This window comes from Calliphora vicina, chromosome 1 (assembly GCF_958450345.1).
Source record: "Calliphora vicina chromosome 1, idCalVici1.1, whole genome shotgun sequence".
In the NCBI taxonomy this organism is placed as follows: domain Eukaryota; kingdom Metazoa; phylum Arthropoda; class Insecta; order Diptera; family Calliphoridae; genus Calliphora; species Calliphora vicina.
Window position 1 is genome coordinate 108,259,551 of NC_088780.1, and position 17,539 is coordinate 108,277,089.

Below are 17,539 nucleotides of genomic sequence, written 5' to 3' on the forward strand. Positions count from 1 at the left end.
GATTCGGAACTTGTGCCGAATTTTGTATGCCAATATGTGACAATAAAATATTTTTCTGATATAGGGGTTATATGTGGCGGTAGGATCAATTATCGACCGATCCTCACAAAAGTTGGTAGTAGGATTTAGGTTCATATAAAACAACTTTATATCCAATTTCATCACAATATTAATTATTATAAGACAATATTTTTTTTGTTTCTTCTTGGACCAGCACTCAAGGGTTGACCCCTACTCTTGCAAAGCATTGTGTTGTCACTAAGAAATATGTTATGGGAAGGAGGAGAGAGGGAAAATAGGCTACGTAATTTTTTAAGTCTTCATTTAGTATTTATTGTAATCGAAATTATTTGTTTTAAAATCTATTTTTAATTTTTCTGGTAACCAATTATGTATAATGGGATACCGATGTTTGACATGTTCTGTAGTTTACCTTTAAACATCTATGTCTAAGCGAAATAACTATTTTAATTGCTTTTCTTCCATATTTAATTTTTAAAATTTGTTTGCAAATACATATTTTACCCAAAACTCGAAACTTTAAATAAATTTTCAGCATTTGGATTTTAGATGACCAAGATTTTTAGAAAATTTTGCAAAATAATTGCCACCCTAATGTATACATGTGTAAATGTACATACATAAATAAATATACATATCAACATTAAGTTTTAGTGTTAAGATTATTTGCAACTAATTTATATTTTTAAGTGTGTATTTATTTTGTTCATAAGTTTGAAAACTTACCTTTTGCCTTGGCAACAGTTACTAATGCACTCATTTCTGTGCATGTGTTTTGTTTTGAAGGTATTGTGGCTTTTAAATTGTTTGTGGTATTTATATTGTTAATTATTTAATAATTAAAATTGTTCTAGGATGTTATTTTATTATTTAGTATTGTTACACCTGAGACTAATCTGTAAATAGAAGAAAATAAATTCAAAATAATTAGTGGTTTTTCAAATTAAATGTAAATTTATAATTTATTTAAGACGTACGAGTAATTCCATTTTATTTCTACCAAGGTTAGATTTTTACCATCTCTGATTATTAAAATTCAAAATTTACATTCTACTATTAAATGCACATTTTATGGCGTCTAAAGTTGGACATCTCGGAAATTTTTTTGTAAAATTAGCAAAGTTCAGAATAGAAAAACTTTACTACGCATTATTCCATTTTAACAAACGTGATACAAGTTGAATGAATTAAGTATTATCTTTACAAATATTTTATCAAAAAGAACATATCTTCTCAGTAAAAGAACATCCAAAGTTGGAAAATGTCCTTTACACTTGGATATGTGAAAAAAGGGTGTTTTTATTTTCTTAATTTTGTATACCAAATAGACAACAGACTAATAATTACTGTATAAGAATTACAAAGTGGGATACCCATGGGTTCAAAAATTATGGTAGTTTGCATTTGGGCAGTTTAGATATTTTAATACTTTAGTTTAGGGTTTTAATGCCAAATGAAGTCGTACTTTTCTAAATGCGATGAGAAAAGCTACTATAAATCGAGTTTACGTTAAGTGAAATATTTTAGGTCAAAATTCAGAAAAATCCATCAATAGTAGTTCTCGCCAACAAACATGTTAAAGGAATTACTTATATATCTATTGACACGTTACAGTCCCCAAGTTATCTATGTTGGGGTCCATTGACAAGTAACATTTGGAATAAAACATTCTGCCATAACTTTTAATAGAATTTAAAAGAATTGGAGGCAGTAGGAGGTACTCAAGCAGAAATTTCAAAACTTTTGCGAGCAGCAGTATTCATTCAAAAGCAGGGAAATTTGGTACCATACGAATTGAAGCAGAGACACCTTGAAACACGATTTTGCATGTTCGAAATTATGCTTGCACGCTATAAAATAAAATCATATACAATAAACCGACGCGTAAGAGGTCATATGTGAAGGCCGGCTAACCAGCCGAATCGACGCTAGAGACAAATATCAATGGCGCTAAGATAATTCTCTGTTGGGTCTGTTATGAGATACTGAAATCTGACCCGACCATCACAGAGAACCTGTATCGAACGCAACTGATTCGTTTGAAATGAGCATTGGCCAACGCCCAGAATATGCGGCACATATTCTAGTTAGAACGCTGACCAAAAAATCGGCTTCTAAAATACGAGACGAATTGTTACAAACCTCAAACTATCAGAAATATGTTCCACAGAGATGGTTAAAAGGACCGAATCCCCCGTGAAACTCCATCAGTAGTCTACAAAACAGGAAAAAGCCAGATTGTGTTATTTAGTGATGAGTCAAAATATTTTTGAACGGGATGCTGCCAATAAAATATCTATATGTTATTTTTTATATTAAGTATACCTATACATTATTGGTTCACTATATTTAAAATAACTATAAATAAACTCAACTCAAAAACATAGATAAACCCAAATTTAATGAAAAATACTTTAAAGTATTTAAGATTTTTTATTAAAATATTTCACTTGATATGAAAATTATCAATATTAACTTAAATTAAGCTATTTTCCGTATAAAATACTTTGTAGACAAACAATTTAACAAATTATTTTTCCTGATACGACACTTTACATAAAAATCATATCTTAATAAAAAAAAAAAAAAAACTTTTCCGACTACAAATAAAGCAAAATATCTTGCAAATTAAGGGAAAACAAGTTCAATGTGAAGGAAGACATAAAACAAAATATAAAATCATAATAATGAACGCAATATAGCAGCAACAACAACAATAGAAAATAATAATAACATTAACGTTGGCACAATCATCACAAGCCAAGTAGAAAATAATACTTAAGTATAATAAAGGAAAACAATGAAATATTTAAAAACAACAGTCAATAGCTCAGACTACAATATACTTTTCTGCCACACACAACACAAATCAACTCATCAAATGTCAAACTATTTACAAACACATGCCTACTCACACAAAAAGCACGCACTTACAAATAGGAAAGGAAGTTATTTTTTAAAAAGGACTCAATAAAATAATAAACAACCAAACAATAAATGGCAGGCAGACAGACTGAAATGCAGACAGACAAGACAAGACAGCATTTACTGACAGACTATAGTCCTAATGACAATCTAAAAGTACAAAAAACAACAGAAACAACATCAACAGCAAAAAATGTATTGATGTAAACTTTACATTGTAAAGTGAGAAGTTAGACGACACTCAACAACATAAACAAAACATAAATAAAACAACAAAACAAATGAAGCCATCAACGTAATAAAAAGTAATAAAATAACAACAATACAAAGAAAGAGGGAGAGAAAAATTATATTACAACATATGAATGGTTAATGTAGTAACAAATGAAGGGGAAACAACAACAAATATGTGCTCATTAAAATCATACTAAACAGAAACACCTTCATACGAATATTAACCATACGTACTGGTGGCTGGCTGTATGGAAGTTTATACGAAGAACATTAGAGTGATTCAAATATACTATGAGCTACATTTCAACGTACCTAAAAGTATGGAAGGACACATCATTTGAAATATTTTGGAATTAGGTGCTACAGGACACTAGCAATTAAATTGTTTAAAATGCGGCTTCAATTGTATCAAAAAGTCATAGAACTAAATATACATATTACGGTATTCAAATTATTATACGATTTTTCTTTTGTTCGAATAAAACGAATAATTCGTATAAGAGATTTTAACTTGTTCGAATAATTCGATCACACGTTTAAAATTAATCGAATTATTCGAATAATTAAAATCTTTTGTTAAACGACTAAAGAAAGAAGTTTTAATGTAGATTTTTTTAATATCGTATTGTTAAAACTCAATACGAAAAACATAAAAATAACATTAAAGTTAACTATTCAAGTATTGATAATGTTAAAAAATATTCGATAACAAAGTCCATCATTAAATTTTCACTCTTTTGACTTTTGAAAAAAAAAGTTAAAAGAGTTTTTGATTTTGGAAAAAAAATGTTAGAAATTTTTTATTTTTATTTTTCGAAAGATTGAAGAAATAGCTATCTAAAATATTTGGGACACATTTTGCTAATAACAAGAGGTAAGAAGTTACTTGGATGAGAAAAACATCTGCTTGGCCAAAATGTCAAATTCACCCCCTCTAACTCAGAGAGTTCTGTACCGATCTTGTTGAAAAATTGTGTCTATATTAATAATATTATATACATATATTACCAATTAAATGACTTCAGCCCTAATGTTTACTAATTTATGAATGTATGTGGGTGAGTGGTATACACGTTCGCTTACATATGCATTTAATAATGAGACCCAGCAGTTTGAAAAGTGCCAATTGGAAACCTTGTACAACAAACTAGTTCGCTGTGGCTGCAAAAGTGGTATTTAAATGGCTATCATTTGCACTACAATTAACCAGCGTATTCAGTAATTAATAATAGTCAGATATTGGTCTTATGTTTTTGATAATAAATTCAAGTAAAATAAAATCCTCTAAAATATATTACTTCGGTGACCACATGTAATGCTGCATGTGGCCGTTTGTATTTTGGTACTCAATGATTATGCAGAAAATTCAAATATTGAGAGTAGACTTACATTATATTCAAAACTAGTTGACCGCCACGGCTTCGCCCGGTAGTTATTTACTAATGTTAGTTCTTCAAGTTTCTCCAACCCACATACACCTGCAAATAAAATATCTAAATTTGTACTGCATACTTTAGGGTGCTTTTTTTTATTACAGTTGACTGGAGTCAAAAAAAAATTTTCGAGTTTTACCCGGATTTTTTAGATTTTTTTCTTTACAAACCATCTCCTCAGAATTTCGCATCGAATAAAAAAATCAGCCAAATCGCTACAGCCGTTCTCACGTGATGCCATTACATACATGGACCATTTCATTTTTATATATAGATAGATAACATATAGAGAGCAGTATAAATAAGAACTCTGTGACTTACTAATTAGCACATTTGACTATAAATTGAGAGAGATATTTTTTTATTTTTTCTCAAATGCTGGAATATTAGTACTATTGAATGTAAACCTACCAGCGCATGGATTGAAAATTCACTAATAATAGTTCCCAGTGGCTAACTACTTCGACGTCTCGGAACTAGTTAAATGAACTACGGGGGACTTTTAAATGTTTGTTATAACCAGGGAAACCGGAAATATGCTCTAAAAAAAGCGTTTTAGGCGCTTTAAATATGCAGTAAAAACTTTAAAATATGCTCTTAAAATTTAAAAAATATGCTCTTAAAAAAACAAATTTTTACATAATTTTTAACCAAAAAAAATTTACTTAAATTTTCTAATAAAAATCGTTGTCTATTGGATCTGAAAACATGTTTATACATAGAAAATGTTCTTTCCACATCAACTGATGTTACAGGAGTAAATTTAAAAGTCAATATTTCTTTAAAACTTAGAACGGTTAAGTTTGAATTAGAACTAAAATTTGATATTTAGATGGAGCTATTATTAAAATAGTGCTTATTTTATATTAAAACAAGTAAGAGAGCTATATATACCTAATTATACTTCAAAATAAAAAATTTTAATATTTTTAGGTGAACAAAAATTTTTTTTTTAGTTTTTTAATTTTTTGGAAAAAAATTTTTTTTTTTTTTAGTTGAACATTTTTTTCAGTTTTTTCATTTTTTGGATAAAATTTTTTTTCGAATTCTTATTTTAAATTTTAAAAAAAAAATTTCTGTTTTTTAAATTTTTTTTTTTTGGTGAAAAGCCATCTATTTTTCAATTTTGAATTTTAAACAAAGGAAGTAAAAACCTGTAACACAACAGCGAAAAATAAGTAAAACAAAATTTGTTTTTGATAAACTCAAAATATGCTATTAAACAGTAAAATATGCTCTAAAAACGCAAAATATGACATAAATATGCTCTTAAAACAAATATATGCAAAAATATGCATTTAAGGGTAAAATATGCAAAATTATGCACTAACAAATCGATGCCAAAATTCTTAAATAGTTCTGAAGCGTGTAAATATCTTATCCATGTTCTCATTAGACTCACCAGAAAAAACATGCATTTGCATATTTTGGTTTCCCTGGTTATAACTAAACACATACCTACACAAACATACCAACATACTTACATAGAAATGCAAACACAAATGATCTTTATGAAAATAGCAAAAATACATACATATTTAAAATAAAACTTTAAGCTGCCATACAAACTGACTAGTTAACATGTGAACGCCCTAAGCAGGCGATCAATTGACCATTTTTAATTACAATGAGACTGTCTGATAGCTGGTCCAAAGTAGTCAACGCATTGGATTGACATACTGGTTACATAGAGTCACTGATTACTTGATCAGCTACATAACTAGTTATTTTAACATGTACCGATTGCTAATTGACCTCAAATAGTCAGTTAAAAAGACATATCATAGGCAGTCCAATAACCGATTGCTTGTAAAAAAAGCTTTCCCTGACTACTCTCCAACATACTACTTCTGGTGGGTAAAATAAATAATTTTAAAGTACATTACAAAATCAAGTGACTACACTCTACGTTACTTACATACACTAAAAATACAACTGGCATCACACTAGGTTACATGGGATGTTAGTATACTGAAGCAAAAATAAAATAAACTGTACAAGAATTATATCACCACAAGTTGTATAAAACTAATTTGTACGAATTACTCACAACAAAGTGTAGTACATAATAATTAGATACACATAAGTGACAATTGTCTCCACGCTAGATTACATGGGATGTATAAAGTAACCAATTGACTTCTCTCTGCACTACAAAGGTACATACTTACGTGTCAAAATTAAAATTCTAAAAAAATTCCGTAAATTTTTCGAAAATTATATGTTTTTCGATTAACCGCCTTTTTTGAATTTGCTATTATATCACGTAAAGACATGAGTGGGACGATCGTTAAAAAATTTAAAAATGCTAATTATTGCGAAATTTTCCAAATTTTTAATCATTGAACTGGACATTAAATTTCTTAAGCATTTGAAATTCAATAAACTAAAATATACTTTTAAAACCTCAAAAATATACATAAATATTTCCCATTATATTTCGCACTTCCTATTATATCCAAATACAACTTTTTAAATTGGCGAAACATAATTTTTTGAAAATTATAGTAAGTTTTGAACGATTTTAACTTTTTTTCGAAAAAGTATTCGCAAAAATTTCTAATATTACCTGAATTTATAAAACATTTTTAAACACTAAAATAAATAAAATAAAATTTAAATTTTTTCTTTTAGTGTATTTTAAAAATTATTTAATCTGGAATACATTTTCGATAGAATTCAATGAATTGGTATCATTATAATTTTGATTTAATTTTAATTTTCAACTTTAAATTTTTTAATCAAATTTCCAAAAAAATTGTGATTTTCCTCAGAGTGTGTAGTGTATAAAGTTGCTAAGTCCACATTTTATGAAAATCTGGATTTTAACACAAAAAGTTTGAATAAGAAAAAAAAAACAACTTTTACAAAATTATTTACTATCTCAGTAAAATGAAATTGAGCATAACTACGGTACTTAAATGCCCAACTATAATATGCATACACTAGTTTAAGTCAGCTTAAGCAACTGTTCGAATACATATAAAACGTATGTGACAAACTATAATGTACTTAAGAGAGTTTCGTTAAATTTTATTTGCTTAAGCAAAGAGCGAAGCTGGTCGCACATTCCACATTGAAGAAAATTAATTTATATTCATAAAATAATAAGAAATACGTATTTTTTTAATTACGTGTTGCACATAAATGTGCAAATGGTGCTAAATTGTTTTAAATGCACATAAGTACATTATGGCCACCTAAAAGTTTCTTCGGATTTTCTTAAGCATTTGACAGTCTTTTCGTTCGGTTTTGACATTAACTTAAGCTAGCTTATGCATATTATAGTTGGGCCTTAAGACACAATAGCGTAAAAATTGTTTTAATTGTTAGCTTCTTCATTAAATTTTAACCACAACATGTTTTATGAAATATTTTGTCATTTTGAAATTTATAATCATCTCGAGTTCTAATATCAGTAGCGTCTGTTGGCCTAATAATCAATAAATTTCATATTTTGGTAAGTTTTTTTTATTTATATTTTCTGTCGTGCACATTACATCAAACATTTGGACTGTCTTCAAATGTGAAACTGCTGGTTTTCTTCGACACAAGTCTATTTGACTATTTGAGGTTAATCAGCTGATCAATTATCCAGTGAGGTAACTGGTAATGTAGCTGACTCTATGTAACCGGTATGTGATCCAATGCATTCACTACTTTGGACCAGCTATCAGACAGTCTTATTGTAAGCCAAAACGGTCAGTTGGCCATTTGCTTACGACATGCACGTGTTAAAATAACTAGTCGCCTAGCTAGTACTAGCTGTTACCCTAAATGATATGTAAACTCACTGGTTGGGGACTGTATCGTAGAACTTCTGGGACTATAATACATACAAATACATGCATAAACATATGTATGTATCTACCTACTCGTTTGTACAATAATAACCCTGTGTTTTTACGTTTGATGTTATGTAAGCATTTCATAACTGTGTGAAAAAATAGCTAAAGGCGATATTTCCAACAAAAGACACAAAGTCAACAAAACGTTTAAAATTCTCAATTAGGAGGATCTTTTATATAACATCATACATCTACATATATGTATGTGTGAGTGCCATATGCAAACTAAATATTGTTTGTAATAAAAACATAGACACAGTATCTTATGAATACTTGTGTATGAATAACACATGAAAGTTAAATAAGCAAACATTAGTTTTATACTCGTAAATGGGTGTCAAATTGCAAACACAACACAAGACAATCCAATAGTCTAATATATAATATGTACACACCCATATATTTAACCGAAACAAAAAGCACTCTCACTGTTTCACATACTCATACAAATGCATGTATTTTTTATTACAAAAAATAAGAGGGTCAATTAATAAGTTACATAAGTTAGACATTTTCACTTAAGAAAAGCTACGGTATCCTTAAAAAAGTTGCATTAGTTAGAAAAGCGTTCTGAGACATTTTTAACCTGTATATCCTAAACCTCATTTCCATATCAGTTTGGTTACATTTGTTACATTTTTCATAACTTTCTGACTCACTATGTAAAATAAGGGTGACCCTTGTTTTGAACTTTTTCGATTTTCTATACTCCTTTATAAACTAAATGTTGACATTTTATTTGAAGTTTCGCGATAGCAATATTTTCCAAAAAATTTAATGTTGAAAAAAATTGCAATTCAAAATAGTTTTTTGTCTTTCATTTACTATAGTTGTTTAAATATATAGACATTTATAACCCATTATAATTTGATACCAAAATTAAATTTATTATACCCTTCTCCAAGGTATATATAAGTATGTCATTCTGTTTGTAATGTCCGTCCGTCTGTTGAAATCAACTTTCTGAAGCCCACAATAACGTAAATACATGATTGATACATCATTCTATCCGTTATTGTCCAACTTAATGATAAATAAAATCGAGAAATCGCCACATAAATGGCTGAGATATAAACAGAAAACCATGACTACCGCGATTTTTTTTACCAATTTTTTGTTCACCAATATTTTTTTAAACAAACTTTTTTCTCCAAAAAAAGCTTAGGTCTTTTCCTTAAAAACCTTTTTGGTCGCTTAGTGGGATGCGAGTGGGATATCTATCAAACAAAATTTTCAATGTAAAATATTTGAGACTCATTTTGCTAAGAACAATACGTAATAAGTTAAATGGATGAGAAAATACACCTGCTTGGCCATATTTTTACCCACTCTAACTCAGAGAGTTCTCGACCGATTTTGTTGAAAAATTGTGTCTGAATTTCAAAATTGTTTCGATTTCAAAAGTTGGTTCACTTGGCATGAAATCCCCGATATTTAACTTTTTTACCACCCAAAACCATTCACATTACATAACTGTATAATAGGTAGATATTTTCGAAAACTTTTATTTTATTAGAACTTTTAATAAAATCTTTTGAGTTCACCCACGTTCCTAAAGAAATATTAAAATAAGAGGCACTTTGTAAATGTGTGTAAACAAAAAATAATAATACTGACTGGTGTATCTCCCACTTTTTATTTGAATCTGTTTATTTTATCCTCACATATCCTCTCGAGGGCAATATGATTTATATTTAATGCAGCATGCGAGAATGAATGTCTCATCTAAAAAATAAAATATGGTATATGGATGATGGCCTCATTTGTATAAGTTGATGAGTGTCATGATTATATTTGTTTAGTCGCTGTTTAAAAACAAAACAAATACTATTTTTTTGCAAAAGAAAAATAACTGTTTGAAAAAAAAAAAATTAAAAAAAATCCAGCAACCAACCAACCAACTTCAGTAAATCTAATCTACATTCATTTAACTTTTTCTCTTTATTCAAAGCATGTCTAACGTTGTATTTTGTCTTAAAGCAACATTATGTATATGTGGCTCTTAAACTTCCGGTGTATACAAATACAATCACACTCACACTTTCACAATTCCAAACGTAAACGCACACTGGCAAGACAGACAAAAGGACGTACGATACGGACAGACAGAGACTGTTAAACAACTTTTATTATCGTCATCATCAAATGTTTACTTGTATCATGCGTTTTTTTGCTTTGTTTTGTTTTTATTTATTTATTTTTATTTTTTGTGAAATTTATCTAGCAGCAGAACTTTTTCTTTTAGTTTACAATTATTATTATCATTATAATGCAAAAATAATACGAAAAGTTTAATGGATTTAAAACAATTTATTTTGCCATCAAGTTTAAATGATGAGCTTTATTTTATAAGCAGATTTTACCAGAAAAAGGTTTTAAAGTTTTATACATTTATGGGAAAATTGGTTTTAACTGTTCATTAAAAGTTCATTAAAATTATTTAAAAGAAATACATAATGACGATAATTTAAAAATACATCTAGACTTTTTGTTCAAATAAACGTAGTTAAAATTTTATATAAATGAAATAAATTTAAGGCAATATATTACTTCATTAAATTTTGAATAAAGGACACAGACAAGTTTTTTTTTAATTTGTCATAGCATTTGCGTATCTGATTGATATTAAATGTGTGTGGTAAAAAGTGAGTTATTTTTTAAAGCACATAGACATAGATTTTAACCTTTAATGAGTGCACAAAACAAAGTGCTATAACCAAATAGTTCATTCATGCTCGGCTATGTTGCAATTTCAACTCAAACATATCACATTATGCGAGGCATAACCAATATATTATGGAAATACAAATTTTACTTTTGAATTGGATTGCCCTTAAATATATAATATTCAATAAAAGCATTGCTCGTCATATAATAAAGTTGTTCACGGTTTCTTGGTTATCTGGTTATAAAATTAAAAATAACTTCTGTGTACCTCCAACAACCCTTTGAGTTGGTTTTTTTTAAATATAGAAATACTTGAAATTAAGTTTATGAAATGTATATAATTTGTTCTTCCTATATGCAAATGTTAAAGGTTTTTACATTTATAAACAGAGCAGACACCGATTAATAAAAAACGATATAATTTCAAAACATACAAGTTCGAATTTTCAAGTGCCCGTGGATTTGTAACTCGCAATCGTGTTTTACCATCTAGACACGTCGTTGTAGAAAAATTCCAACAAAATATGAAGGGGAGATGGTGGTTCTCTGATTAAAATCACTGAAAGAGTATTTAAGAATTTACAGAAGTACATTTATTGGATTAATACGGCAGTGCGTCGGCAACTTTACTTTGGTGAGTTTCGCCAACAAATATACTCCAATAAGTTGCATGGTGTGTATACATACTAAGCATATTTCACTCAGATGTGGCTAGCCCAGGAAGCTATCACGATTCCAAATCTCAATCCATTTACAATAAAATATTACATAATAAAACATTTATTAACACAACTCATTCATTCACATCACTTAAGAGGTAATCAATCTTAACAACTAGATGACTTTCAAAGAACTCATTACGACACCCCAATAACACAAATACACCTTAATTTATATACATACAAATGATCACATACACATGTATTAAGTTGTTGTTATACAAAAAATCTAAAAACATTTTAGCCAACAGCTCCTCCCCTTATAAAGTTGTGTGACTACGAAAAAATTTAACTTAATGGATGCAATAGAAAATACAATAGAACCAACAACAACACCTTTAACGCTGTCAGGATGTGTGTGGAACTGTATAAACAATTGCTGATAGCTGAATGTGAATGTATTAGAGGCGAATATAACAATATTTCTTGCATATGTACATTAGGGCGGCGCTTATTTTGGACTTTGTCGATTTTCAATGCTCCGAAGTTTTAAAATTGTTCTTCGTCATCTAAAAATTCAATGCTAAAAATTTAGGCAAAATTGGATAATGTTTACAGTTGCACATTTCATTTGAACATTTACACATACATAGAGGTTTAAATATAAAAATATTCTGACATTTTAACATAATGCCTCAAATCCGAAATTTAAAATTTTCAAATTTTTTAAACGAAATTTCCAAAAAAAAAATCAAATGCTTAATGAGAATTAAAAAAACAAATTTACCTGTTCGCAATTTTAAATTTTTAATTGATTTAGATGTAAAGAGAAGAAATTTAATGAAAATCTAGAATTGAGGGGAATTAAAAAAAATAAATTCCCGGTCTAAAGGATAGATCATATACAGCTCTCCGTGCAAAAATATTTTATTTTTGAATATTGCCAACGTTTCTCCAATATTTTTATCCTTTCCAAAAAATAAGATTTATCGAGATCATGAAAATAGATATTTTTTGTGAAACATTCCCTAGCCTAATTCTCTCGCACTTTCAATCATCGATCGGCCAATACCATATCGTGATTTTTTCAATTGTTTCGGGTATAGAGACCTGAACTGGGCATCCAGAACGTTCAGCATCTTCCGTTGGAGCTTTGGAAACCTTCTAAATAATCCTAATGTTTGGGATTGGTTTGTAGACTCACGGAGTCTTTCGAAGATCAACCTATAGTAGTGACGTATAGGAGGATACCAACTAATAAGTACCAGATACGAGCAAGAGCTCTTTGATAGTCCATCACTATGCTATCTACACAAATTGTCTCTACAGACCCCTTTGTGACGTTATCAAGTCCGAGGCTTTCCAGCTCTGCTTGGAATACGCTTCATTCGTCCGTTAATATCTGGGGTCAAAATTGTCGATTATCTATCTATTGGTAAATGAAATACAAGAACTATTTTTAATTCAATCTTTTTTCAACATTAAATTTAATTTTTTTTAAATATTGCTACATTGCACGGTGGTAAATTCCGGCCAAAATTTTTTTTTTTTTGTTTTTTTAATTTTTATAAAATTTTGATGGTAAATTTTTCTTAACACTTCATAATATACAGTATCATAATTATTTTGGCTATAAAGTAACTATATGGTTATTTATAGAGCTGTAAATTCAAAGGTTTTTTCTTGTCATTTTAATATTAGAAAAATGCGATTTTTTTACTTTTGAATTGAAGTAGCCTATGCATTTTTCTTTAGTTTTTTTTTTTTTTGCAAATTTGCACATGTTTTTATAAAACAGTTAGCAGTTAACCATTCTACGTAGTTATTATTTTTATATAAAATTGAGATGATTTGGAACTAGTTTAAAATCTATAGAAACTAAATTAAAAAAAAAGTTTGAAAGGCCAGAACAAATTAAGTGGGGCTATTAGAGGTTAAGTGTAAATTACATCTAATACTGTAAAGTATCAAGAGTAAGTACTATAAATTTCAGCTGCAAGTATCTGCGATTCTGATAACCAGAACGATTTCAGTGCCTACATATTTTACACATTTTTTGTTGTATTTTTTTTTTGGTCAATTTCAAAAATTATGTAAGTTTGAGAATTATTTACGTCTATGCTGAATTGGCCAAACCATGTATTTGTATGTCGAAATTTTTTCAATGGATCATTTATGTTATTTTTAATTATAAACCTAATTGAAGCCATTTACAAAAATGACATTTTATAACGTCAATTTTTATTTGGCCAACTCCTATATGCAATTTATAATATTTTTTGCGATGGATCAAGTGTGTTTTTCTTGAATGTACACCAAATTTAAAATTTTACATGAATAACCTAACTTTTTCGATAATTTCAAAACGTCCAAAACGTTTGTTTGGCCAAACCCTGTATATGTATTCCGAAATTTGTACGACGATTTTTTTCAATCACTTATACTATACTTCAATTTTAGACTAAATTTCAGGCATTTACATGAATAACCTAATTTTTTCGATGCTTTTAAAACGTCCATGATTGTTTGGATAAACCCTGTATATGTAATCCGAAATTTGAATGACCGACTTTTTCCGATCACATATTTAATTCTTTATTTTTGGAATAAATTTCAGCCGCTTACATGCAATTTTTTGATACTATTAGAACGTCCATGCTTTTTTGACCAAACCCTGTACTTGAACATCGAAATATTTATCGATCGGTTGGTTATGTTATTCTTAATACAAATACCAAATTTTAAACGTTTTTATGAAGAAATAAAGAAGTTATGGATTTTTGGCCGGAATTGACACCGTGCATTGACTCAAAACACCAAATAAAATGTGCAACCTCTAAACGTTATCCGATTTTGTTATACTTATGAACATCGAAAATCCAAAATGTACAAAATAAAGGCCACCATAATGTACATACATATTTGTGTACTAGTACAATACTGGTACACTATATTCTGGTCATATGTACATTAGAGTGACAGCCGATTTTTTTTTTTTAGATTTCAAAGAGTGCCGGGTGGAATATTGTGACACTAGGCCTAAATGTTAAGTGCTGAAAATTTAAGCCAAATCGGGCAACGATTTCTGGACGCGCATCGAGGTCAAAGTTCAGATATATGCAAAATTTTACTGTTAATATGTAATAAATAGGTGAAACTCGTTAACTTTCTGCATTGTTTTCTAGAAATATGTAAATTTATTTATATTAATGAATATTACATTAAAAAAAAAATTTTGGAAATTAACCCTGTATCTCCTTTGGTTCAAAATGACCCAAAAACTGTATTATCGCCAAAATTAGAGAAAAATGCAAATTTTTCAGTTTTTGAAAAAATTTTGCTACTAAATAAATACTTTTGCAATTGAATGCAAAAGAATCGAAATATGTACGTAATTATCGTTGTAATGAGATATAAATAACAAAATTTGATTAAAAAATTTTAAAGTTATTACAAATTCGCCAGACCATTAACGTGTTTAAGGCCACTTGAACAAAAAATTTAGGAAAAAAATTAAGATATTTCGAGAAAAATTAAAATAAAAGCTCATTTTTACTTAAAATATGTCCATATTTACTTGTATATGAGTTTTTGTCTTCGTAGGATACCGTTAACCTATTCGCAGGTAAGGCCAAAAAAAATAATTTTTTTTAACGGCTGTTTCAAAACTCCATTTTCAAATTTTTAAAAATTTTGTTAAACAAATTTCAGATTTTTTCGATCATCACATTGGGGTTTATTGAGATCAAAATAGGAAATAAAAATATGAAAAAATTATATCAATACCTCTTACAGTTTTTCCGTACCTGCGATTTAAATTTAGCGCTTTTCAAGAAAAACTAATTTTTTGTCCATATTTAGGCGAATGAGTCCAATTTCCATACTGTTATAAATTTTAAGTAAAACCTATTCATAATATTATAGTCCTTGTAATTTTAAATATGTTCTGAAAGTTTTACTAAAATCGGAAAACGATAACCTTTAAATCGTGAAGGTCAAAGGTCAAATTTTTCAATATTTGGAATTTCTAATGAAAAGATAGCGAAATGTTATATATTTTTGGGCCGATTTTAATGCAACTTAAGGAAAATATAACATAAAGTCCAGAATTTAAAATAACAGCACAAAAATGGAAATTAACCCTTAGCAGCACTTGGGGTTCAAATTACCCTCAACTTTTAAAATCACGAAAAACACAACCATTTTGACCCCAAGTCCTCTTAAAGGTTAAAATCCATTTTTGCACTGTTGTTGTAAATGCTAGACACCAATATATATTTTCCTCAAGTTTCATGAAAATCGGCCCAAAAATATATAACATTTCGCTATCTCTCCATGAAAAATTCCAAATATTGAAAAATTTGACCTTTGACCTTCACGATTCAAAGGTTATCGTTTTCCGATTTTAGTAAAACTTTCAGAACATATTTAAAATTACAAGGACTATAATATTATGAATAGGTTTTACTTAAAATTTATAACAGTATGGAAATTGGACTCATTCGCCTAAATATGGACAAAAAATTAGTTTTTCTTGAAAAGCGCTAAATTTAAATCGCAGGTACGGAAAAACTGTAAGAGGTATTGATATAATTTTTTCATATTTTTATTCCCTATTTTGATCTCAATAAACCCCAATGTGATGATCGAAAAAATCTGAAATTTGTTTAACAAAATTTTTAAAAATTTGAAAATGGAGTTTTGAAACAGCCGTTAAAAAAAATTATTTTTTTTGGCCTTACCTGCGAATAGGTTAACGATATCCTACGAAGACAAAAACTCATATACAAGTAAATATGGACATATTTTAAGTAAAAATGAGCTTTTATTTTAATTTTTCTCGAAATATCTTAATTTTTTTCCTAAATTTTTTGTTCAATTGGCCTGAAACACGTTAATGGTCTGGCGAATTTGTAATAACTTTGAAATTTTTTAATCAAATTTTGTCATTTATATCTCATTACAACGATAATTACGTACATATTTCGATTCTTTTACATTCAATTGCAAAAGTATTTATTTAGTAGCAAAATTTTTTCAAAAACTGAAAAATTTGCATTTTTCTCTAATTTTGGCGATAATACAGTATTGGGTCATTTTGAACCAAAGGAGATACAGGGTTAATTTCCAAAACTTTTTTTTTAATGTAATATTCATTAATATAAATAAATCTACATATTTCCAGAAAACAATGCAGAAAGTTAACGAGTTTCACCTATTTATTCCATATTAACAGTAAAATTTTGCATATATCTGAACTTTGACCTCGATGCGCGTCCAGAAATCGTTGCCCGATTTGGCTCAAATTTTCAGCACTTAACATTTAGGCCTAGTGTCACAATATTCCACCCGGCACTCTTCAAAATTTTAACAAAAATTTTTTTCCATACAACTGATTGTCACTCTAATGTACATACATATCGTCATATGAAATCAAAAAAGACGTAAGTTACAAAAAATTCAAAATCGAAGTTTTGATTGATTATGATACATCGTATCAAAATACATGTTAGATTCCCCAAACAAACGCAAGTGCTTCCTATTATAAAATGACCTATAACCATTTTTTTTAATACGACTTACGCCTTTTTGGTTTCAGAAAAAACTACTCTTCAAAGGCCTAAGTTTCATATCTCTATAAATAATAGAAAAGTTGGAAATTTTTCTTTAAATATTAATTTTATAATAAAAACCTTTACCTGAAACAAATTTTGAAAAAAAAAATTATTTATTTTTTCATTTTAAGAAGGTT

The 17,539-nt window shown here is 28.5% G+C and overlaps 1 protein-coding gene and 1 long non-coding RNA gene across 2 annotated transcripts in view; one reads left to right on the forward strand and one right to left on the reverse strand.

Moving 5' to 3' along the window:
- Positions 1–914, reverse strand: part of Dscam3 (Down syndrome cell adhesion molecule 3) — a 165,678-nt gene extending 164,764 nt beyond the window's left edge. Inside the window, exon 1 of the mRNA XM_065515462.1 lies at positions 748–914. Coding sequence (XP_065371534.1) covers positions 748–781 — 34 coding nt within the window. The 5' untranslated portion in view covers positions 782–914. The remainder of the gene's footprint in view (positions 1–747) is intronic.
- Positions 1–17,539, forward strand: part of LOC135963550 (uncharacterized) — a 319,480-nt gene that overhangs the window by 252,241 nt on the left and 49,700 nt on the right. The window lies entirely within an intron of this gene.